This window comes from Megalops cyprinoides, chromosome 3, assembly GCF_013368585.1.
Source record: "Megalops cyprinoides isolate fMegCyp1 chromosome 3, fMegCyp1.pri, whole genome shotgun sequence".
Taxonomy (NCBI): domain Eukaryota; kingdom Metazoa; phylum Chordata; class Actinopteri; order Elopiformes; family Megalopidae; genus Megalops; species Megalops cyprinoides.
In genome coordinates, this window is record NC_050585.1 from 34,610,803 (window position 1) to 34,636,021 (window position 25,219).

Below are 25,219 nucleotides of genomic sequence, written 5' to 3' on the forward strand. Positions count from 1 at the left end.
AATGTTCATTGGATGCCTAGATGCCATCATGTGAGATCTCACAGGAACGCTTGGCACTGATTGGCTCCTTTCATGTGCATGACAGTCATCACTGACACAGAGAGGATCTAGGCCCTAGACCAAGCACAACTGACCCTGCTTCACCCTGAGGTTTCTCAAAATCACAATAATTCCGATCAAATTCAAGGCAAATAAGACGAATGGTTTTGTTCATATGGTTGTTTATATGAGGGACTGGGAGTAACATTGTTTTGTTTTATTGCTCTCAAACAAGTAAATCTGGGTGTGTGCGGTATGGGCATAACAGAACCACCTCGTTAATCAGCTGTATGGCTGCTGTCAAGCAGAGAACCAAGTATTTCATTTCTGCAAATCCTGTTAAAACAAGTCAACAATCTTAACTGCTTATGGCATGCTTAACGCCTTATGAAGTGATCTATTGTCTGTATCGAAATGCCAAGTGTTTTCTCTCTGCCTTTGTTTCACGTAAGGTGAGGAACCAGGGATTGATAATACACTATTAAACCTATATTATTTGAAAAAAAAAAAAAGATGTTAAGGCTGTTTGCGATGGACCAGCTGTAGCATCTCAATGAAAGAAATCTCCCGTAAAGAGACGGCAGGTTATTACGAGTTTACAGAGATAGAACCGATTCCAAATTCAAAGTAATTAAAATAAATTTGTATTTAGCTAACTTATTAAGACAATACTTTACTGTTGATGTTTTAACGTACCTTCCCAATTTGCAAATCATGCTCCAACTCGTAATTCTCAAAAAGTGTACCCGCAGGAAGGTAATTCTTTACGCTTTCACTGGCACGAGTTTATTACGTGCCCTGAAGCACCGGGAGGAAACTTTTTTGAAAACTCCTCACTGTCGTTCCCGCAGGGGGTGCTGTGATCAAGAGTGAAAGAGACGTACAACGCTCATCTCACCCACCACCAACACGTCAGGAAGATTTTTTTGTGAAGCGAGGGTGTGGTAGTCTGGATTTTGGGAACGTGTACAGTCTTAGTTTTTAGTGGGACATAGACGAAACCGATCTACTTCAACCTGCAGGTAATCAGTTGATACAATTTTACTGCTCACAATGAGGAATGTTACAGTTTTCTTTGACCGGTTTTCCAGCCAAGTTAGTCTACGTCGCTAGCGTTAAAGGCTTGTGTTAACTGGTCGTTCGCCGACTGTTTGCGTCCGGTTCAGAGTCGGTAGGAGGACGGGAACGCAGAAGGAAGGAAGGAAGGGACATACGATGAATTAACTGATCAATTTTCGAAACGTGGATGTGATATAGCTATAGCTAGACTCGCTACATACCGTTAACGTTATATCTAATTATGAAGAGCATTTGGAACTGTACAACTTTTATTATGGCACGTTCAAACTTTTATTTATATCGATAGTTGCTTAACCACTCCTTGTTTATGCCTGCAAGCGTATTGCTTCCTGCAACTTGTTAGTTGATAAAAGAAATATGGTAAACTTCATATAATTAGCGTGTGACTAGCTAGCTTTTTAGCTGTTAGCTACTCTATATTCGCTAGCTGACTGGCTAGTCGGAGATGCGCCTCTCGGGATGAATATGACTCATTAAAGTTACACGGAAAGATGCATTTTCCTTGGCTACTAAAAGTTTATTCTCTGTCTGGTTGAGTAATAACTAGCTGCCGCTTAGTTTAGCTAACTGGGAAGGTTCCTCAGATTTCTTCGTTAGCTTGCTAGCTGCTGTTTCAAATGGTCAGTTTGCCCTGTCCTGCAAAATGACCGTGTGCCTTCCATGAAGTAAGTTAGCCAGCGTTAGACCTGAGACGTTGTTTTGTTCTGTGTACGCTAGTTAACGGTCATTCATCGCAGGGTCTCGGTCGTTGACTGTTGCAAACTTTGTTTTGCTAGCTAGTGATACAAAAGTAAGGTTACCTACTAACAGGAAGGAACCAAACATTGTTGGAAGCTGGGTGACTTGTATTTGAACTTAATAGGTCCATGTGTTCTGGCTGTTTACAAATATGGTTTTAGTCCGTTTTTAGCCTAACCGGAAAGCTAACTAGCTGCATTGATAAATGAGGTCTTCTGGCACAACGCTGGGTTAACGTTCTACATATTAATAATTTGTGTGTTGACAGTTTTTCATAGTTCCATGGTGCCTATACCAGGGGACATTCCTGTTAGCAACGTTGTTATGCATCGATAAACTATGCGTCAATTTCCATTGCTCACGCTGTGTTTTGATAACAAATTGGTCTCATGACACTAACCCCTGCAAAAACCAAGCGATAAAAGGTACCAAGGCATGCACTGAAAGCCAGCTTGCCCTGCGGTCTTTCTCCCTCCTGGCAAGCATCTCAGCTTGTGCAGAACATGGATGGATGAGGGTTGCACTGAATTGTGAAGTTTAGGTGGTTTGTGCCTCGCACACTCTTGACATCTGACGACTTGGCGTCAGTACACCGTTGGGTGAAAAGACAGCGGTCAAGCTGACTTGGCGGTTTAGACCGAGGCAGTAAGTTCAAACAGCCTTGTTGATTTCACACATGGCTGATGTGCCAGTGTTTTTTTTGTTAGGTCTTAGCGCCTGTGTTTCTGAACATAGTTTTCAAGCAGACTAACTCCCAAATCATATACCCCCCCCCCCCCAACAAACGTATGTAGCTAGCAAACCGCATTGCGCTGTCTAAATGCAGCACACGTTGATAGTCATGACATTAAATTACAGATATCCACGACACGTGGAACCTGTTGCATAATTCTCATAACTCCATCTCTGTATTATGACAATGTTGCTGGGTTCATTTTCAGTAGCTGAACAATGCAAACATTGTTGAAATGTATCACTGTGCTGCAAATAACATTTTGCACCTCCAAAAAAAGAAAACATTGGTTAAAACCACGGGGATGGTTAGATGAAGTGGAGTGAAGGGTAATCTCTTGCCTCTCTCCTAGACTGAGAAAGTGTTATGATTTACATACAATCATCCCCAGTCAAGTCAGGCACAAGGTCTGGATTTCTCATGTTTTCCGGCATCTCAGTATTTTTTTTTCACTATAAACAGTGATTTATTGGTTCATGTAAATTCAAAAGTGAAGCAGTGAACGTTTGGCATTCTGGAATTGGAATTGTGGGAAAGACCAACAAACACTGCCTAAATTTAGAAGGAAACAGGCTTTGAAGTTAGTTAACATGCCCCATGCTAAGTTACTAAGCCATTATTTCTTAAAGTTTTATAGTACCCTCTAGTTGTCTTACAGTACCTTTTGGGGTTATTGCTGGGAGATGGGGAATGAAAGAATTTTCATAGTTTTTGAGCTTTTGTTGTTGTCCATGTCTCATCTTTTACCACAGTATGCCTTGTAGTCTACATTGGTCACAGGGCTATCACTGGGCAATAACCCCCATAATGTAGACTGTCTCACTGACTTGCTTTGCCTTTGTATGGTGTGTGTAACCCCGTGCTGCTTCCTTACTGACCTCCTTCAGGTGTACTTGGCCCACACCATGCTGGGTCATGGTCTTTGTGTTACCGCTCAGAACAGGCTGTAAATCCTATAAAACTAGGACATACCCTTGAGGTGTCGCTGTAGCCATAGCTGAAGATGGACTGGTGTGAGCACAGTAATGGTCAGCTCAGTGTGACAGGAGGAAGCCACAGGTTGCCCGTGTGTCAGTAATTAGTGCTGCTCTGGCCCCGCAATACTGTGCTCGTGTGGCTGACCGGCCACGGTGGGCAGTCCTTCAGCTCCCAGGGCCACTAACAGCTGCACTCTTCTCACACCCTCTCAGACGAGGGCTCATGAGTGGGTGGCAGGAGTGAGCAGTCATTCGGGAACAGTGCTTGGAACCTGAAGATCACGGGATCTGTGTTCCAGTAGGAGCAGGAGGAGATCTGTCTGCTTGTACTGTCAGGTTGTACTCATAAATAATGTATTCACATGGAACTGCTGCAGTAAATATCCAGCTGAATAAACTGAACACACTATGGAAGCAATGTAAGCAATGCAGGTTACCCTGGACAAGCATGTTTGCCAAGCAAATAAAGAATGTAAGTTATTGCCAGTATCCCACTGTTGGAAGGTGCTGCTGTCAGGCTCTGCCAGAGAAGTGAATTAGCATGAAGCATAAACAAAGCATAGAAATGCTTATATTCCAAGGAGTGATGTGCAGGAATGCATTCTGCTGTTAGGCATAAACAGCCATGCCGTTTTTGTTAGGAACACACATCTGTACTGAGGGAAGATGCTGCAGTCCGGAACAGCTGGATGGCTTAAAGGGTTTAGAGGAGACTAGCTAAAAAGCGTTCCACTAGGCAAATTGCATGTGTTCATTATCCCACTCATGAACTGAGCACGCCTGGGACAATGGCAGTGGTTCATCACGCATGTGCTAATTTAGTGAAGAGATCAGGGGAATGACCTTTTGTTTTTTTTTTTGGTTTGATTTAAATTGAGTTGAGGTATGCAGTATTGTCAAGGCAGAATTCTCCATTTGTTTTTTTCCCTCTCTGGGGTGTGTCTCTCTGCCCTGTAGGCTATGTGTTTGTCTCCTGGCTTTTTTCTGGTCTGGGGATGCGCTAGAGTGTAGTTGTAATGTCTGCAATGTAAAACACCAGAGCTTTAAGGTGAAGATCAAGACTCGCTCAACTGATCTCTATAATGAGCTCACAGACTTATGGTCTAATCAGAATTTATAAACTAAAGGGAGGAGATTGATGCCATTTACTTATATTGGTAGTTGTTATCCTTACTACTTTCTCCTTCTTGTCATTTTTGTTTTATAGGACTGTGGTGCAAGAGTGCTCCTGTCCTCCGCATAGTTAAACATCCTTCCCACCCAGCCCTCCTTCCTGCCTTCCTTTCTTCCAGCGGACGAATGCCCCCCAGACCCTTGCGGGATATCCTCCATCGCCCCCCTCTACGTGTCCTGGCCCGCCGGCTCCAGTGCACCGCCCGCCTCCCGTAAACCAGGGGAGCCGGCTGCTTCAGTTAGGCCCAAAAAGAGGAAGAGGAGGAACGCGGCATCATGGATGACATCTTCACCCAGTGCCGGGAAGGCAACGCCGTGGCCGTCCGCTTGTGGCTGGACAACACGGAGAACGACCTCAACCAGGGGTGAGTGAGTGGGGTGTGGTCCCCCAAGTAATGTTCCTCTTATGTCTTCAGTAGGGATGCACAGCTCTGCTTCTGGAGAGCTGCTACAGTCGGCAAGGTTTTCCGGCTCTCCTAAGATCAGATCTTACCCCTGAGCTAAGCTTTATAAAATCAATCCCAACTGCACCCAGTCCGTGCTGAAACAGGCAGAAAAAAGGGAGCAGGAGTGCACAGTCTGCAGATGAGAAGAGACGTGGCAAACGGGAAGCAAATATTTTGCATGAAATTTTGCGTGAAGCTGAAACATCATGGCACAGCGTCTCATCAGAGCAGCAGGACTGAATGTTTTGGGCTATGAATAGAAGAGTGCAGTTCCAAAATGGTGATGAAAAACAGGAATCTTGCTGTTTGATCATGCACAGACAAAGGCAACAGTCTGTGGTGTTGCATCACCTTGACATTCTCCCCGGTGCTGGAAGAAATCCCTGTTCACTGATATGAACATTGCATTAACACCAGCCAGGACTTGTTTCAGCCAAAGTAGCATGTTTTAAAACCCTTCCTAAAGCTAGCACTACAATTTTAGGGGCAGCAGTGTGACGTAGTGGTAAGGTGTGGAGCTCATAACCAAAAGGTTGCTGCTTTGATTCACAGCATGGCTGTAGTACCCTTGGGCAAGGTACTTTACTCGCAAGTAAATATCCAGCTGTATAAATGGATAATGTAAAAACTGTAAAATCTGTAAGACGCTCTGGATAAGAAAGTCTGCTACATGACAAAATGTAATATAACGTAGGGTCACTTTCTGTAATGTCTAGTTCCTGTGTGTGAGCAGCATGTTAATGTATGTTGTGCGCTTAAGATTTGCGATGTAGCAAAACATCTTGTGGATTGAATAGGTAGACCGTATTAGTTGTCTCCATTGTGAGAAATGGTCAGATTTGTCCAAAAGCGAGGGGGCCATAATAATCAGCATCTAAGATGATTCTTATTATGCATGGGTAATTTTATGAAGTGAAGTTGGAGACATTGAATTTTAAAACTCATCTGTGGTACATGTGACAATGGATTAGTCTCAGGTGTCATTTGAAATACCAGCAGGTGAGGTCAGATCAGATGTAATAAGACACTGTTATTGATCTAGTAATTATGGATGTATATACAGGAATCGAGAAATTTCATTCACAGTTAAGAAATGTATTAGTGACTTCAGTGTCGTACTTCTCATAGTCTTGGCTTGCATGTTTCTCAGTGAGCAGTGCACCATTGGAGATCTTCATCTTAGTGAAACCATTGGTGCATTTGTTGCTGTTTCAGAAAATCTTTCCCTCAAGTTTTTGCTCTCTAATCTATAAGATGTCTGTGCATCTGTCCCTAAGTGTTTAGTGGTTTGCTGAAGGAAGAGTTCAACAGCTAGTTGGTCTGGATTTAGCAGGAGCAATATGGTCTTTTGAGTAAAGACTGCATTTGTGGCAAATTTGTATGCCTTGGGCTGCATGCACACACAATCACATGCATACTAACAAGCATACACACACAGCGCTCAGACAGTCTCGCAAACACTTGCAGCTCTCTCACAATGGCACTGGTAGACCGCGCATGCATACTTTAAAGGAGCCCAGTTTATTTTTGAAGAAAAGAGAATGAAAATGAATTGGGTACGTATATAACTACATGCATAAAGTTTTTTATACTTTCAGAAACTCCGCTCTCTGCCAAGCTACTGTACCCTAGTCTAAAGTTTGGAGTAGTCTGCAGATAATTTGTTCCAGACCAATGCTGTACAGACAGAGAAAGCTTTAAAAGAAGCCTGACTCCAGTCCCCCCCCCCCCCCCCCTTCCATTACAAGAAAGATTATGCCTCTCATGTGGTTGACAGTTTTATCAGAAGTGGCTGACAGCTTCTGGAGCCTGTTTACAATATGAAAACACTGCTTGTGTTCTCTCCAACTGGGACTTGAACCCATTCCGCTCAGGTCAAGTTAACAAAGGTGGTCAAGGGATTTGAACCAATAGCCCTCTGTTCTCTGGCTTTGTGAGTGAAATTGGGAACTTGCTGCCTTGCAGTCACCAAACCAGGTTTGGACTTTGTAACAAAAACATACAGGGGCCAGACAAAATACTGGAAGCGGAAAATGAAAAAGTACTTTGTAAAGTATTTTGAAGTCTCTATATCACATTAAAAAAAGAATATACACAGTTGTTTCCTATTACTGTCAAGACTAATCAGTAATTGTTTCCGCTATAAAAGGTGCTTTAAAATCAACGCTTTAACATGTGGGTTTTTAAAGCAATGTGCAGGATCTAACAGATTATGAAAGAGGTCAGATCGTTGGTGTCCAAATTGCAGGTGCGTCAGTCACGCAGAATTATTTAATGTTTCAAGGGTGAACAGTGTCGTGACAGAATGCACCAAACAAGGAAAAACTGCATCAGGGAAATGGCACAGTTGGCCTAAAAATTACAATGGAATGTACACCTCAGTGACCAAATCTCAAAAAAAAAACAAGGCCAGTGTGTAACAATGCAGTAACCCGGTGTAATGAGCATAAAACCGAAAGCAAAAAGAGGCCTTCAACCCATATTTCCTGTCCTAGCTGTTATCCATGATAGTGGATACATTATGGTACGGGCAGCCCCATGCACACTGTTAAACCGTATTAAAGAGTGGTTTCATGAACACCAAGATGATCTCAGACGCCTTCCATGGTCTACCCAGTCACCAGATCTAACATCCTTTATAGGAAGTTGTACAGCACAGAGTGCACAGTAGACTTAGAATGGACCAGTATCCCACCAGAAACAGCTCAAAACTTGCATAACAGCATTCCAAGAAGGGCTGAAGCTGTCCTGAAGGCAAAGGGTGGCCCAGTTCCTCATTGAGACAAATGGAAAGGACCCAGAATCTTTAGAGATGGCAGGATGCCGTCCATCACAGCCATAAAGTCCTCAGAGTTGACCATGTAGATTTTCTATATCAGATACAGATTGGATCTCTTTAGAGAGCAAATCTGTATGCTGGCAGGCAGTGAAGCTGTATGGGATCGTGCCAGCTGGATCAAAATTCAAATGCAATCCTGTAACTAACATTTGTACCTACCATTGCAACTACCATGATTGTAGTCAGTCCTTGTATGGGTACGTTCAGAGTGTCATATTGGGTAGCACAGCCTGAAGCACGTCAAACAGAAGTGGATCATCACAGATTTAGTAGATGGAGGGACGGGGGTGCAGCGCTGCTCAGAGCAGCAGCCTATTGCGTGATACGGTTTGTTCTCTCGGGATTAGAGGAGAGGGAAAGCAAGACGGCAGGAGGCAGGCCAGGAAGTCTCTCTGATGAAGTGAGGGACAAATAGTTTCCACATTGTGCGCACCGCCGTCAGTGCACGTGGACCCGAGCCACACCAGATACTCCGTCTCTTTTTCCATCTTTTCTCCATTTGCTCTCATGATGTAATCTCCGACCAGAAACTGCATGAGGAGCACAAAAGTGACTGCTGAAGCTTAATCACACAAACGCGCACACACACACACACACACACACACACACACACACACACACACACACACAGGCTCACTCACTCACAGTCACATTAGTGTGTTTTAATTTGGGGTGTGCTAGCAAAGCCTTTATCCCTGGATAACGTACAAAAGAAAAAAATAATAATAAAGACAAGGCTTCTTGGCATTTCTAAAAGGAGGAAGTCATCTGTTTGTTTTTTTCTTCTTGAGAAAGAAACTAAATAAACTGATGACTCCATAGGTTCCCCATACCCGAAAAGAATACAAATAATTGCACATCCCTTGGGTAGCCTAAGTCTGTGTGTGTGTGTGTGTGTGTGTGTGTGTGTGTGTGTGTGAGTGTGAGAGAGAGAGAGAGAGAGAGAGAGAGAGAGAGAGACAGACAGAGTGAGAGAGACAAATACATGACAGATACAGTGCTGTAGTTCCTTTTTCAGGAGAGTAAGTGGATGTGAGGTCCTGTTGCGGAGGGCATGGGTAGTCGCAGTTGCAATTGTGAAAGCCTTTGTTTTTTGCCCTCTTATGTGGTGTTTTTTTGGCTGTCTGTCTGTGTAGGACATCCATTAGAAGATTGCCTGTGGTATGTTCCCCGCCTAGCTGACCGACCCACCAGTGGTAGAAGAGTATTCATCATAAGGCCTAACAGATCAGCCAATTACGGAGATTGCTTCATTACACTTACAGCTGTGTGATTTCTTGGCTTTTTCCTCTTCCTAGCATGCTGCCTCTGACAAGTATAGTAATTAAAGTGAGTGCTTGCATGGTTGTGAATGCAGGATGCCAAGTACCGGCAGAACTCAAAATCTCCTTACATGGGCTAGCAAATATGCCTTCTGCGAATTGCCCTTACATCACACCAAAATGAGTGAGGGAGAGAAGGCAAGAGGGAGTGGAGAGAAAGAGGAGGAGGGGTTTTCAGGGTGGGGATGGAGGCCGTGTGTGTGTGCGTGTGTGTGTGTGTGAGAGAGAGAGAGAGAGAGAGAGAGAGCAAAAGAGGAATACACAAGGGAGAAAAGTGGAGTGTGTTCTGTTTTTCCCTCTCTGTCACTCCTGCCCTGCCTGTGATCTCTTCTCTCATTCGCTTCCAACTTCCTTCTGTGTTTGACAGCATTTGGGAGATAAAAAGGCTCTTTTAAAGCAGTTTCCTTAGATTCCAGAATCCATCCTCCTCCAGTCAGTTACCACTTGCCTTCCTGGAACAGCCGTTTGAAGTTTGATAGGAAGTTCAAGGAAGATTGCTTTTAGAACTCCTGAACTCCTTTTGGGAAATGAAGGATTCCACTCTTATTCGTGTCCAATGATTTGCATGATATCCTGTTTACTTTGAACGGTAAACCGAATATTTAAGAAGGGGATCTGAGATGGTTAACAGTCGCTAGATCCCTTGGAGGGAGCCGAATGCACAGCATAGTATGTGAGTCTTGGAACTGTAGCAGCAGCGTTGTTAGTAGTAGTAGCAGCATTGGTTTTATACATTATTCTCACTGGCCACACTCAAGCCATGTTTCCGCTGACCACCCATGTCTATGTGCTTGCAATGCTCATGCAGTCAATTAGGATGGAACTGGCATCTACTGTGTGACTCTCTCTTGCTGTTCCAGCTGATCCCAGAACATCTTTAAATTGTTTTTTAGTTCTGCTAACATCCACCTACATCTGATTTGATCGAGCAAGCTCACTCTCATATGTATATATTCTTTAACATGTGATGGAGGAAGAAATCTTGAAGTGAAGAAACATGTGCTACCTTGCTAGACTCAAATGACATAAAAAAACCCTTTCTGGCAATGATGACTGTGGCCACGTTGAGCTTGAGCTGTAAATTTGTGTAAACATCTAATTAGTGGTAGCACAAGCAGCAGTGATAGCAGTAATAGTAGCAACAGTGTGTGGAAATTGAAGCAGTGATGTTGAGGACAGTGGTCTGGAAGCAGTAGTCTATGAAGCAATGGTAGCAGCGATGCAGAGCTGTAGTATTTCTGTTAGTTGCAGTAGAAGCTGTAGTGTTAGTGGTAGCAGTATCAGTAATGGTACCATCATTTCCAGCAGCACTGGTGTCAGTGACTAGTGACAGTAGCACTAGCTACAGCCGTAGTGGTTTCAGTAATGGCAGCATAAGTAGCACTGGCACTGTTGTCAGTTACGATAGCATTAGCGGAATTAGTACCAGTGTCAATAACAGCAGCATTAGCAGGAGTAGCACCAGTGAAAGTAGCATTAGCAACACTGATACTGATGTCATCAACAGCTGCAACAGAGTAGCAACAATAAGAGGCAGCTGGAATTGTTACAGTGGAAGTAAAAAGGAAGTAGAAGTGAGAGAAATAATTCTGAGTTTGATTATAAATAAACTTGTGAGTCACCAAGCATTTCACAAAGAGAACTTGTGTCTTGAGAGAGGGTGGAAGGTGGAAGGGGTGGTCTCACAGTCAGGTGTGGAGATGAGATTTGAATGGGACAGGGGGAAAGAGGTGAGGTCTGTTTATATTTAACCTCCTGTGAGGAAACCCTGACGCACCCATTAGAAAGGCAGGTAAGCAGCTGGGAGAACGGGGGTGGCCGTATGGTGGTTTGGGCTAGGACACAGGGGAAAGGGGGAGCTACCAAGACATGAGGGGAAGTGCCTCAGTGTGCCCGCTAGTCTCTCGTGCCTACTGCCAGCTGTGAGCTTTTTGTGTGTGTGCGTGTGAGAATGTGTGTGCGTGCGTGTGTGTGAATGCTCAATATGTCTGGAGTGGATCAGACTGTCTGCTCTGCGTGACACAGAAATAGCGTGGAGGGGGAGGGCTGTCGCATTGTCTTTTGCGCTGTGTGTGTGTGCCTGTGTGTGTGTGCCTGTGTGTGTGTGTGCGTGTGTGTAGGGGAGAGAGAGGACACAGTGATTTATAGTGGCACGCTCTGAGAGTGCTTCTGCTGGGACACATTAGTCTCTGTTAGAGGAGAGAGAGGTGAAGAGACGCCGCTCTCTCACTGTGAAGTCTCTCCTTCACAATGCTCTCTCAGTGGCCGCTTCAAGATCAAATAACTGCATGTTTCTGAATGCATGCTTTCCTTTCATAGCCGTAATTTCATCAGGCATATTCCAGATGTTTAAAGCAGCCAGAAATGATGGAGAAAACGGGCCACAGGGACCGGGGCAATAGAACCCTCCATTCAAGCATCAGTGCTGCTGGGCTGTAGGAGACGAAAGAAGACATTTTTATACCATTAATATATTGTGTATGATAGATGCAGTGTGCTGGCATATCGTGTTCCAGGGGGGACATGAGGACATGGTGCTGAACTGAGAGGAGAAGAGTAAGGGTTGAAGAGATAAAAGAAAAGAGGAAGTTGAAGAAAGAGACATAGAAGGTGGGGAGCATTGCGTGGAGAGAAAGAGATGAGCACAGAGGAAGAAGCTATGAAAAAGAGGAGAAAGGAGGGAGAGACAGTGGAGGAGTTTGCTGTTAGAGAGAGAGAGACAGGGTGAGGCAGATGACATTAGCAGCTGTGGAATCGCACGGCTCTGTCGCAGAGTCATGGAGGAAGTGGCTCCCAGCCCTTATAAGGCCTTCGCTGAGCCTCACGGCTGCTGTCTGTTCCTTCCCCCGCTAACCCAGCTTCCGTCTGTCAAGGGTCGATTCTCTCGCAAGCAAACAATGGAAACACTTAACCACCGTACCACAAGCTGTGCACACTCTTCAGTTCCCCAGGAAGGTGTTCTCAATCCCTTGGGGAAAAAGAGTTGGGCTTAGAGTTGCCTTCTGGCCCCACATCTAAATAAATGGTGCAGTGCTGTGCTGGATGTGAAAGGAAACAAATTTATTCCAAATCTGATGTAAGAAACAGCTGGATGCAGTCAGCTAGTAGGGGAAAGTGTTCTTAAAAAATACATTTTCATGACACTTTATACTCCAGGATCTGTTATTATTGTTGTTAGTAGTGGTAGTTTTAGATAGTCGTAGCAGTTGGTCATTATGCAAAGATTCTTCAAACATTCCAACACTGGGGCATTTCATTTCGGGTTTGACTTGCTATGCTTTGGCACACCACCATCACAGTAACCCTGAAATGATGATGGTCGTTGACCCAACAGAAATAATGCAGTGCAATGCAGAAGAGTAGATACTGTAGAAAACTTCTATTAAACAGAGAGGCTCTGGCAAGTGTTTTTACAGCCTGTGGATGAAAATGCATTTTAGTGAATAAATTCCAGTCTCTAATAGTAGCTGGGTTTCCCCTTTTAATTTTTATCGAAAGTTTTGACGATTTTTCATTTAAATCGCCAATATTAAAATGCTCAATTCTTGCACCTGCATTCTCATTTGCTCCAGTTAAGCAACAGATCACACAGTACGTGTGATGATTAATCTTCTAATGTTATGATAGAAATTTTTGTGTAGCCAAGAAACATTCACAACAAAGATGTGAATGGCAGTGCACACAATAGCTCACACACCCTCCCTCTCTCTTGTGGCAGAAGGGTGGCTGACACGTGGCTTGTTAACAAGTGCAACATTGTATTAGACTACAGCAAGCACGTTGACAAAAATATTTTTACGACGAGACGTTGCATGTTGCTGCTCACATAAATTGTACAACATCTTTAGGGAAAATGCAACTAAAGAGATGAGTGTTTGAACTGGGTGAAATGCTACATAAGCAAGCTTCTCTTTTACAGCTACTGTCCTCTGTGAAATGATCTTTTTACCTTCTTTTGAGTTCGGTGGCACATTGCTGTGAAAGAGCATGTACCAGGCTTGAAGTCTGTCACAGGTCTGTCGTGCTTCTCTCTCAATAGATGATCCAAATGTAATACAGTATATGGCTGTTACAGTGAGCTGAGGCCGCTGAAACGTCATGCCATCCTTTCAGTGAAGATAGCCTCCCCAATAATGTCCTACTCAGGATTATTACCCTCCACATTTCATGATTCTGTGCCATTTTTAATGTGAACACCCGTCTCCAGCTGTACAAACTGACAGTATGTCTTTTGCAGACACAGGGGCAAATATGAGTTCTAAGTAAATAAGCACCGGGGCTACTAACAGAAGTTTTACAGTACACAGACAGTGCGTGCAACAGCCTTATGTTCTAGCTCATTCCTGTAGTCCGCGCGTGTACCGTATAATGACATGGGGTATGCTGGAGGTGTAACGCTCATTGTCTCCCTCTCTTTCTCTCACCCGCTTTCACCATCCACCCTCAGAGATGACCACGGGTTCAGCCCTCTCCACTGGGCATGTCGAGAGGGGCGCTCGGGCGTGGTGGACATGCTCATCATGAGAGGGGCCCGCATCAACGTCATGAACCGCGGGGACGACACGCCCCTCCACCTGGCAGCCAGCCATGGGCACCGCGACATCGTGGCCAAGGTGGGACACATGCCCTGTACGCCCCTCACTGCCTCCACACACCAACACCCACCTGAGAGCTTTTGTACAGCTAATTCAGACTTGACACACATATTGACTAGATATAGGCCTAGATATAGGCAATAGGCAATGTAGGCCACCGTTTGCATTGTATTGGATACAGTTAGTTGACCACAGTTTAGATGATGGGGCGATACACTGTTAAGGTGTGATCGTTATTTGGAATATAGAAAGTGTCCTAAAGATACTGACTTCAGCTAAAATCCTCTGGCTGTCCATGACTGGAGCGCATCGTCCAAGCCAGACTGGACTCATGCTTGTTGTCATTCTTGTTAGCACATTTGTAGGAGTGGCCGTTTTCAGTGTGTTGCAGCTTGCAGTGTTACTGTCTGTGCTCATGCCCAGTGATTCGGCAGGTGGTTGCCGTGTGTTAATTGTGGGAACCACTGTTCTTCTGTCTCGCAGTTGATCCAGTGCAAGGCCGACACCAACACAGCCAATGAGCACGGCAACACACCACTGCACTACGCCTGCTTCTGGGGCCAGGACCTGGTGGCTGAGGTTAGTGCGCCCTCTGGTGGTGACTATGCATAACTGTATCCAGAAACATGTGGTCCGGCTGTGCTGTGTCTATGTGAATGTGAAAGCAGTAACTTGTGTTTTTTTTTTTTTTTTTTTTTATGCGCTTGTCAGGACCTCGTAACTAATGGTGCCCAGGTGAGCATCTGTAATAAATATGGTGAGACTCCCCTGGACAAGGCCAAACCACATCTTCGGGACCTCCTGAAAGGTAGAGAGCTGGTTGATGACCCAGTATGGGCTTGTTAAATTTGTGTCATTTGTCTTGCTGACACTGTTTCACTAACTGCCAATGCCGGGGATCACTCCTCTCCAGGCTACTTTCTTCACTCGCAGCACTGCTATTTTGCCAATCGCAGTGACTAACAGCATTATTGCATTGTTAAATTGTATTCCTTTGTACAGTTGGGTTAAGTGTCTTTCTAACGGAGAATAGCTGTGTCCTGTCAAGCATCTGAACCTGCAACTTTTTGTATTAACTTCCTTAATTATGACTTCATCGTGCCAATACAACAAGCTGTTTTTTCAGTTGCGCTTTATTTTCCCACACTCATCCCACATGTTTCATTCGCTCTCCCCCTTTTTCTCCCTCTCTAAGTCAAAGTCTCTTTAACACAATGATTTCCTCACCAGAACGAGCAGAGAAACTGGGACAGAGCCTGACCAAGATCCCCTACAAGGACACCTTCTGGAAAGGCACCACCCGAACCCGACCCCGTGAGTGAATGGATACCCTTTCACCTCGCTCCTTGTTCCCTTTGTCCTGTTCCCACCTGCCTCCTCTCTACGCCATATCTCCCTTATGTCTCTCCTTGCTCTTGACGTCTCTACTCTATTCCCTATTCCCTCTTTTCCCTCTCCTTGTTCCTTGTCCCTTCTCAAGTGTTACACTCACCTGAAAATAGTGTACATTAAGGGATCTTCCAAGGTTAGAGTAGTCTTCAAATTCCATTGAGCCTCAATGAGTGTAATACTGGTTAGAATTTGTTGGTCTGTGTGGCCAGAGGCATCGGCATGTCATGTTTCGGGCTTACAGTTGTGTCTGTGTGTGCCTCTGTGCATGTTGTTTATTTGGTTGTAGGAAATGGCACTCTGAACAAACAGGCTGGAATCGACTTCAAGCAGCTGTCCCTTCTGGCAAAGATCAACGAGAACCACTCCGGAGAGGTGGGGAAATTGCGCACGTTTTCCTACAGGGCCTCAGACGGCTTGCATGGTGTCCTGCTACCCTTTTTAATTCCAGCAGCTCTAGCATGACCCTCATTGATCTCTGCACCCATGAGGGGCCTTTCAAGGCCAGCAGGTTGCAGTGTGGTCTGGTGATAACCTCCCAAGCTGTAGTAACGGAATCTCAGGAGTATTGCTGCCATTGCATGTATAAGATATGCGGTTTACCTCAGTGCTGTTTGCAAAAAGCCAACCTTGCACTGGGTAAGGTTGGGAGAATTAGACTTTTATTTGCCTTAGATGCCAGTGTGATCTAATCATAATAATACTGAGCAATTCTGTTGTCAAGCCAGATGCAATTTGTCAAGTAATTGTTTTAGGAAAAACATCTTCAACAACGCATGGTTGCAGGTAACATTTCTACAGTGAGACTTAGGAAGGGATATTGGTATTGGAGAATTTTTGGTTTACTGTTACAGTTCATATAAATCCAGGCAGGTTTCACTTTCCCATGGAAGGAGACACACTGGGGTATATCTGCACTTTGAGGTTAGTTCATTATTGCATTTAATCACTTTGAATTAAGAAATTGGCTCACTATACTGTCATGGGAACATAATATGATCATAAATATTCAACCAAATGTTGTTCAGTATAGCACATTTTTACAACTGAATCACTGAACATAGTGTCTTTACCAGAGGTCAAAATAAAAACCAGAAATCCCAGATAACTGGGTAAAAACTGGAAGATGATTCCCAAACTCCAGGAAAAGGTGGTCAAGAGACTCCTCTGAAACCACAGAATGCTAACAAAGAGTGAAATCCTTTCATGAGTTCAAGTCCAAAGACTGTTAGGTGCCCGTGAGGATGGCAAGGTGGGCTCGCGCTATCAGGAGGGCCCCCTATCAAACAGTAGCAATGGCAGTGACCTCATGGATTTTCCACAATTGTGGTCCTGGTGTCTGTCCTGTTGAGGCAGGGTAAATGTTAACCAGCAGGGGGCAGTGTGTTGAAAGAGGTCTTGTTTGGATGGATCAATTCAAATATTTTCTTTGACAAAATTTGGTAAGCTATCCCATAAAAGAGGGGCTCTGTGCGAGAAAAATCTACCGGAAGATTTAGCCGGATTGTAGGGGATTGTATGGGATTAATCTCATGAATATGCAGGCGCAAGCCCATTGAAAGCCTTATAAGTTAGGGGCAGCCCTTTGAAATCAATCTGGTATTTTACTAATAGTGAGTAGAGGAATGCTTGACCGATGTATTTGGTCATATTTTTTGTTCTCATCAGGATTGTAGCAGCAGTTAAATGCTGAATTTTGGCAAGCCTTGAAAGTTACTACTGGAACAATGTGTGTTACTATAAACACCTTATTATAGCTGCGTAATGGCTCACAATAAACCCTTTATAGTACCTATTGAATGGGTGACTGCACTTACAGTATAGTATTCTACAAAGCCTTTACTAGCTATGCTGTGGGATACAGAATGTGTAAAATATTCAACCACAAGACAGCCTGGAAGATGAATGGCCTTTAGTCATTGAGCTGACTTATCGTGTCCATGCTGTGAATTGAACAGCAGCAGAGGAGGGACCGAGGTGACAGGTAAGGCAGCAGATCTGGGCCGTGTCTGTGCAGAGCACTACCTGGTCTGTTAAATGAGAGCTGTTGACTGATTTAGTCATTAAGAAGCACCACACTGGATTATAGTGTTCACACCTGTGTCTGTCCCTCACACATATACCACTTACTTAATCAGTGATTAGGTTTAGATTAAAAGAATACTGCCGCTGGATCTTCACGTGCTCAGCTAGAGTGGCTTGCTGCTGTGTGCAGTGTACATGGTGTCATTTACCTCACACACACTGCATGGCCGGTATAGAATATGGCTGGAGAGTAAGCTCACTGCTATTTCATGACTTGGGACGAGCGCCTCTAAGAAGAAAGACTGCAGTAGATTTGAATGAATATTCTGAACCCAAGATACTGGCTCCTTGACAATTTTAGTTGGAAAATGCCACCCAGTCAGCTTGTCTGTCTTTTCCCATATCTGAGGTGGCTAGCTGTTGCATTTATAGTTCAATTTATTTATTTGGTAGAGTCATTTATTCAGAGAACCTTACAAAAACTGCATTGAATAGCATTAGGTATGTAGCCATATAGATACTCACTCGGTGCAGTACTTATAATGTAGCACTATTGTGGGAAACAACTTACTGCCACGGTAAGCACAACCATAATGTGCAAAAGCGTACATTTCTATCTCCACTTTCAGCTGTCAAGTTTGTACTGCCACAAGCTTGTGTTGCCTCACTGTCGAGCTCTTAGCAGCAACAAAGGCGTGTCCTGCCACTTCTGCCTCAAATGCTTACACCATGCTTATATATAAAGTCAGGCATTACCACAAACTTACCACAGTGTTAGGAGAGGGAGGGGTCAGAGCTTGGACAGTCAGGACTTTGAGTAGGGGGGGCTTTTGTGCCAGAAAATAGACATGTGGTGACTTGTGGGGACCTCATTCTACTAATTAAGGGCCAGAGTGGAGAAGGGAAGGGAAGAAGTTCAGTCAAGGGCCTGGAATCTGACTAGTTCAGCATCTGTGTTGAATTGGCACAATAGTCTTTAACAACCCCAGCAACCTTGAGCAACATTGAGCAACCATGTGTTGACACAGCTGTCAATGAACAAACTGATCCTGAGGCAATCGAAGCTGTCAAGATGTACTGTGATAGTGACAGCCGTTACAGAATGAACTGGTATTTTCCTGCCATCACCTTGAGTTAAAGGAGGCTTGTAAATATGAATCATAAACTGATTGCATCTTTTGATTCACTCCAATACATCTTTACTGGCAATTTCAGTGAATGCAAGTATATGTTTTGTTTGTACAAAGACTGTGGCAGAGTTGGGGTCAGTCCCATTACAATTCAGTCGATTCAAAGAATTGAAAATTGCATGTTGTTTTCTATGAAGGTTTTTACTGTTAAATGATTTTCAAGCCATTTCATGAACTGACTGAATTGAAATGAAATTGACTGTAGCGCTGTATTTTTTCTTCTCACCCATCCATTTAAAATTAATTATCAGCTGTATTCTTTGCCCCTTTTTTGCCCTCCCTTCCTGTCCCTCAGCTGTGGCAGGGGCGCTGGCAGGGGACGGAGATTGTGGTGAAAGTGCTGCAGGTTCGAGACTGGACCACCAGGAAGAGCCGTGACTTCAATGAGGAGTATCCTAAACTCAGGTGTGTTCACAACCCCGTGGAGACCAACGGCCTGTGATCATTGCTGTGCTCATGCTATCGCTAATACAACACAAGGCTTGTTTGCTTAGCAAATGCCCCAAACCAGGATAGGGTTTGTTTGCCTCGCAAATACCCTTACCCAGAATGACTGGCATAAAATAGAATGTACATGTCACCAGTTTATACACTGGGTATTCACTGAGACGCTGGGAAGGCTGAGGACTTTACTGCATGGTATGACAGATGCACTGTGAGTCTAATTCCTTGACCACTACTTTGCTGCCCCATGTGTAATTAAATGGTCCTCTTTGTGTGGTCCATTGAGGGTTTGCCAGTCTGCCTCTCCTCACCCACACCCCCCTGCCTTCACTGTTTTCATAAATTGTACATTTGTATGGGCACATGCAAGCGCATCTCACACGTTAAGTCCTGTTGGAATTTATAGTGTGTGATTTTTTTATGACCCCCTTGTGTCCTTGTATATCTCAACCTGCCTTGTCCCCTGTGTCTTCCATACGACCCGCCTCCTGCAGGATATTCTCCCACCCGAATGTGCTGCCCATGTTGGGGGCGTGTCAGTCGCCCCCCGCCCCCCATCCTATCATCATTACACACTGGATGCCCTATGGATCACTCTACAACGTGCTCCACGAGGGCACGAGTGAGTACCAGCCATCTTTGTCTGCATCATCACTGTATTGTACATCTGCCTACCAGAAACCCTCATCTATTTTATAAACCCTACTGTATATTTGTATTTATCAAAGTAAATCCAAAATGGTATCTTCTGATGAACCTGTCATTTGTATTATTTATGCCATATTTATGTTATTTAAATATGAAATTACTCTATATGTTGCTGTCATTGCAAAAAAATATCTTCTGGAGCCTTTCTTAAAGAGTAGAGCAGTTGGTAGTATAAGTTAGTTTGTTAAGCATTTGTATGCAATATTTACATAGATTTCATATATATATTTATATATATATATATATATATATATATATATATATATATATATATATATATAATGTATTCCAGTATTAAAATTGTTCCACTTCTTCACTTACTATATGTCTTGAGCATGTGGGTATGTGGGCCATTCAGTCTTTCTCCCTTCTCTCCTCTCTCTCATCCCTGTGGTCTCCTCCCATCACTTTCTCTTTTTCTCTCTCTGTCCATTCCCTTGCCTTCTCTTTCTCCCTTTTCCCCACGTTGGCTTTCCACCCTCCTGCCTGCAGACTTTGTGGTGGACCAGATGCAGGCAGTGAAATTTGCTCTGGACATAGCATGTGGGATGGCCTTCCTGCACACGCTGGAGCCCATGATCCAACGGCACTATCTCAACAGCAAGAGTGTCATGGTGAGAGAGACCCTGAGAACCACGGCGTTTACTCATGTCCCAGACTGCACAGAAACCATCACCGGTGAAACAAAGCATGTGGAGTCACCAAAGCTACTGCTATCTACAGGCTCCAGTCAAAATTTTGGATACACTTACTCATAGAATGCTTTTTACTATTTTCTACATTTTAGAATAACAGAAAAGACGAGATTTTTTAAAAATTAAAATTTTCATTTTGGAAATTCATTCATTCATAGGCATGAACTTCACTATTTATATTTGTCTAAGAAAGAAATTTCAAGCATTTAAGCATAAGTCGTTAGATCAAAATGTCTTTAAGATCATGCGAAACATGCTTTCAACCAGTTGTGTCCAAATGTTTGACTGGTACTGTACCTTCCAGTTGTGGAACATGAGCAATGCAGATCCTCGTCCCTCTTGTCTCTTCCCATTCTTGTACCCAGCCTTTAGTTTTGGCTCCGTGTGACTCATGATTTCTGAATGAAATTAAATATTACTGTGATTTATAGATTGATGAGGACATGACAGCCAGGATAAGCATGGCGGATGTCAAATTCTCCTTCCAGTGTCCTGGTAGGATGTACTCTCCAGCCTGGGTCGCTCCTGAAGGTAACCATTCTTCCAGCCATCTCATGGAGCTTTCTCTCTCATTCCTCATAAAGTTTGATTTGGCGGCCTTGGTTTGTGGCTTATTCATAGCTTTTCTAAAAAAGGCTATTGAATTGTAGATGCAGACAGAACTTTTGAATGTTTATGTGTGTAAGAATGTGAATCCTATTTTAATGTTAACCATTTGCTTTCCTCTCAACTTTCCTTAATGAATCCCCCTCTTCTGAACATAATCTCCTCCCTACCATCCCCCCATTCTCCTCCCACACTAATCTTCCTCATCTTGCCATCACCTCATTCTCATCCTCCCTTTCCCCTCCATCTTCTACACCATGCAGCCTTGCAAAAAAAACCAGAAGACATTAACCGCCGGTCAGCGGACATGTGGAGTTTTGCCGTGTTGCTCTGGGAGCTGGTGACCCGAGAGGTGCCCTTTGCAGACCTCTCCAACATGGAGATAGGCATGAAGGTGAGGGGTTTGGGGAGCGATGCTGTAGTGGGCTAATGTTTGTCCCCGGACACTAGCTTGCTGAGCACCATCTTAATTTGTTTGAATTCTCTTTATGATGTTACTTCCTTAAACCTACAACACCCATCATTATTCTTGAAAAATTGCAAGCGAATGTAGTTCAGGTGAGCAGGGCGCATAACATTAATGGGCTACCACAGTGCCAGTGAAGTCGACCTCACAAGTGTAAGTTGCAGTATGTGTCACCACCTCAGGATTTTGCAACAATTTCGACTCCACTTGGTGCCTTCCACAAATTCATGGTGCTACACTGTAAGAAGATTATATAGTACTGAACTTTACACTAGTATTAAGTAAGGTTGGGTATCGTTTGGGTTTTTTTCGATACCGGTGCTAAAACGATACTTTTAAAATGGTACCGGTTCCTAAAAGGTGCCTGAACCAATACTTAAAAAAAAAAAAAAAAAGCACAGAATGATGGTCGACAACGTTAAAGAACAACTTTTTTATTGCTAAGGCAAATTTGAACTTGAAGTTGAACGATATATTAACTGTTAACAGTTTAAAGTATACTTAAATATATAAATATAAATAAATGCAAAACACTTAACAGATGTTCGCATTGTTAGCATATGTTTTCACTCTTTATCTTTAGTAGCCATGTGTTTCTATCTACCACATGGAAGCAGCATAGTGCTGTTGCTGTGATATCAACATCGAATAGATACGATGGAAGCATTTCACATGGCCTTGGAAAACTGGAGGTGTGCTCCCGCACCAGGTATGACTAAAGGGAAAAAAATACAGGAAGAAACCTAGCACCTTAACAACCCTTTCGCACGTAACTTATTTTTTATGCTATGTATCGCGCGTGTTACTTTACATGGTTCATTGTGTTTTCTTTAGCGTTATTAAGCTTCTCACAGTTTTCAGTTAGCATTTGCTATATTTTTAGTTAAATCGCTGTTTCCTCAAAGCTAAACTTTGCTAGAATTTCTCCAATCTAGCGGTCTAATCGCACCGGTTTTAGCATACTCGCTAAATGGCTAATCACACCGGTGCAACCATACACGCGAAAGGGTTAAGTGGCACCGAAATCTGTGTTGTGGCTTCGGTACCCAACCCTAGTATTGAGTAGCATACAGGCCATTTCTACGACGCTGCCCAGCTCTTTCTCTCTACTTATTGTGCTTGCTTTGTTTGCTCTGTGGGGCCTTTGTGGATGAACCAGATTAAAACTTGCTCTCACCACAGGTCAAGTTCCTCATTTTCTGCTTCTGTCTGGTGTTTTCTTCCCCCACTCATAAGTTCCTAAATAGTACTAATGTGATATATATGTGGCAAGAACCCTAGCAAACTTCATCAGAAAAGCTTTCTGCTATGGAGGCAGAAATCATAATGTGCTTTCTAGGTTTTGATTCCAGAACTGGCAGGAAGGAATAGGCAAATCTGCTGTGAAATCTTTGTGGACTTGAGTCTGCACAAGTCTTCATTCATTACAAACTGTTTACAGGCTGTGTACAGCATGTCTTAAACACCCCCGCCCTTTCATCCCTCAGGTGGCATTGGAGGGTCTACGCCCCACTATCCCGCCCGGCATCTCGCCCCACATCTGCAAGCTCATGAAGATCTGTATGAATGAGGACCCGGCGAAAAGGCCCAAGTTCGACATGATCGTGCCAATCCTGGAAAAGATGCAGGACAAGTGAAAACTGCCTCATCCACAGATGTGGTGCATACCAGTATTGCCTTAAAAACTCACTACTTGCCACTGCTCTCTATGCCACTGTAACCGTTAGCTTCTGAAAAAGGCAGCAGCACTCATTACTGTTATTAATATTGTTATTATTGCTTGTTGTTTTTTGATGGAAAAGAGCATTTTATTTTAAGTTTTATATAAACAACCTTGTGTCATCAACTCCTTGCAGGCAGTGAACATAAAATTACTCATTATTGGGGTTTTAATTATGAGAACTCAGTCCAGCCCGTCCTGCTGTTGATGATAGCCTTGTTACTGTTCCACTTAAGAAGAACATTTTGGGGCTCATTAGCTGGAGGCCAAAGACACCAACGCTGAGGGAGTGCCAAGGTCGGCTTTTTCCTCATACATACACTGCAAATAAACAGAAAAAAAAAACAATTATTTCATTTGTAACATATATTATGCAAGCAACATGTGAATTAGTAAGCACTAGTAAGCACAGTGGGGTCAGGGGTGCTTTTGAGCTGCAGAAGATGGGGCAAACCAGGGGACAACAACCTTAAATCCGGTCATTCAAGGTCGGAGCTCATACCCATTTGCAAGTCACTTTCAGGAAGTGACATCGGTTTGCCAATTCCAGCGTTTTTCAGGAAGTGAGATTGTCCTGGAAATTTGAAGTCCCCTTGCCTTCACATTTCTGGGAAGTCTACATGACATTTTCTGTGGCAAATGTATAAGAGGAACTCAAGTAAACATCCCTTTTCAGCTTTATGTTAAGTGGTTTCTCCCTTCCTTCTTTATTCGGTTCCATTTCATTAACAAGCCTACCTTATATCCTCTCTGTACCTTCTCCAACCTCTTCTGCTAATGAGGCAGGGGGCTCCCTTCTTTTGAGATTTATTTTTATATTTTGCATTTCTTTATGGGAGGGAGACAGACATGTACCAGCTGAGATGATACGGAAGTTGACTGCGGTCAGCTCAAAGCTAATTCTGTCTGAGCATATTGTCAGTGTCAGCACTCTGGAAAGACCTGACCCAGTTGTTTCCCTCTGAATATTTTCAATTTTAAAGATTGTCCTTGTCAACACTGCTCTTGTTTGTTTTTACTGTGTCCCTACACCAGCCGGCTTGTTTGTGCTGAATTGCAGGCAAATGCAAAAACAAAGCATGTCATATACAAATGTATGTAATTTATATAGAAGTATATTAAAGAAAATGAGAAATGTCTGATGTGAATGGTTAATGAAACATTATTCCAGAACTCTGTAGGACATATAAGACTTCAAAACATCCTCAAAATAAGTGGTATAAGACTTCACTGCCTTGACCCTGAAAAAATATTGTTTTAAAATTAAAGCATGTATACTTGTACTTGCAGTGTCTTCTCCACAGTTCTGAAGAATCTGTCTGGGTCTTCCTCCATTTTTAGTTGCAGCTGCCTCAAGTTTGTTTCCCAGAAAGATACCAGCACAGATGTTGTACACCTCCAGCTTTTGGCATATTGCTTATCTGTGCACTCTAAATGCTCTGTTTGTATTTCACAAGAGTCATTTTAATCATTTTCAGTTTGGTTAACAAAAAAATGTATATTCAAGCTTGTTTTACAATGTTTGCCCCCGTTATATCAATAAGTTGAAAAGAAGTTGAGAAGAAACCAATAAAATCTAAAATATTTAAAACTATACATATAAAAGCACATTTAAAATAAAATATTTATAAATACAGCTTTTATATACAATATAGAAATAAAAGGCCTACACAAACATATTTTGTGTGAATATCTTCCAAATAAAAATAAATTTGCTACAGCTGTCCCAGTGTGGCATAATGAGTTTTTCAAGATCTTGTTCTAAGCCACACTTGACAGTTAATTGCTTTGCTAAATACTGTGAATAATTATTTACATGATTAATGTTTAAGGAACTCAAAAAAAATTGAAATAACTCTGAAATGTTTCACATGTACAGTTACACCGATAAATCATATTTCCAACAACCCCTGTAAATAGAGACCTGACAGCAGATAGTTAAATGAAAATGAAGTCAAATAGAGGTCAGTATTCATTTAACAGCCCAATCAAACCTAATTGAGAGCTCAAATGAAATAAAACCCGAGACACACT

At 43.2% G+C, this 25,219-nt stretch overlaps 1 protein-coding gene across 2 annotated transcripts; it reads left to right on the plus strand.

The window, feature by feature from the left end:
- The first annotated feature begins 937 nt into the window (after window positions 1–937).
- On the plus strand, window positions 938–24,369 carry ilk (integrin-linked kinase). Of its 2 annotated transcripts, none has more exons than XM_036525252.1 (13): window positions 938–1,061; window positions 4,775–5,105; window positions 13,795–13,960; window positions 14,426–14,521; window positions 14,654–14,750; window positions 15,173–15,256; window positions 15,621–15,706; window positions 18,842–18,951; window positions 19,485–19,612; window positions 20,191–20,312; window positions 20,825–20,924; window positions 21,263–21,393; window positions 22,953–24,369. In XM_036525252.1, the coding sequence occupies exons 2-13, from the start codon at window positions 5,017–5,019 to the stop codon at window positions 23,100–23,102; spliced, it is 1,359 nt and encodes a 452-aa protein (XP_036381145.1). In that variant the 5' UTR covers window positions 938–1,061; window positions 4,775–5,016; the 3' UTR covers window positions 23,103–24,369. The 2 variants fall into 2 exon arrangements, with proteins under 2 accessions (XP_036381145.1, XP_036381146.1); XM_036525253.1 differs by having other exon boundaries at window positions 4,860–5,105.
- The last annotated feature ends 850 nt before the right edge of the window (window positions 24,370–25,219 follow it).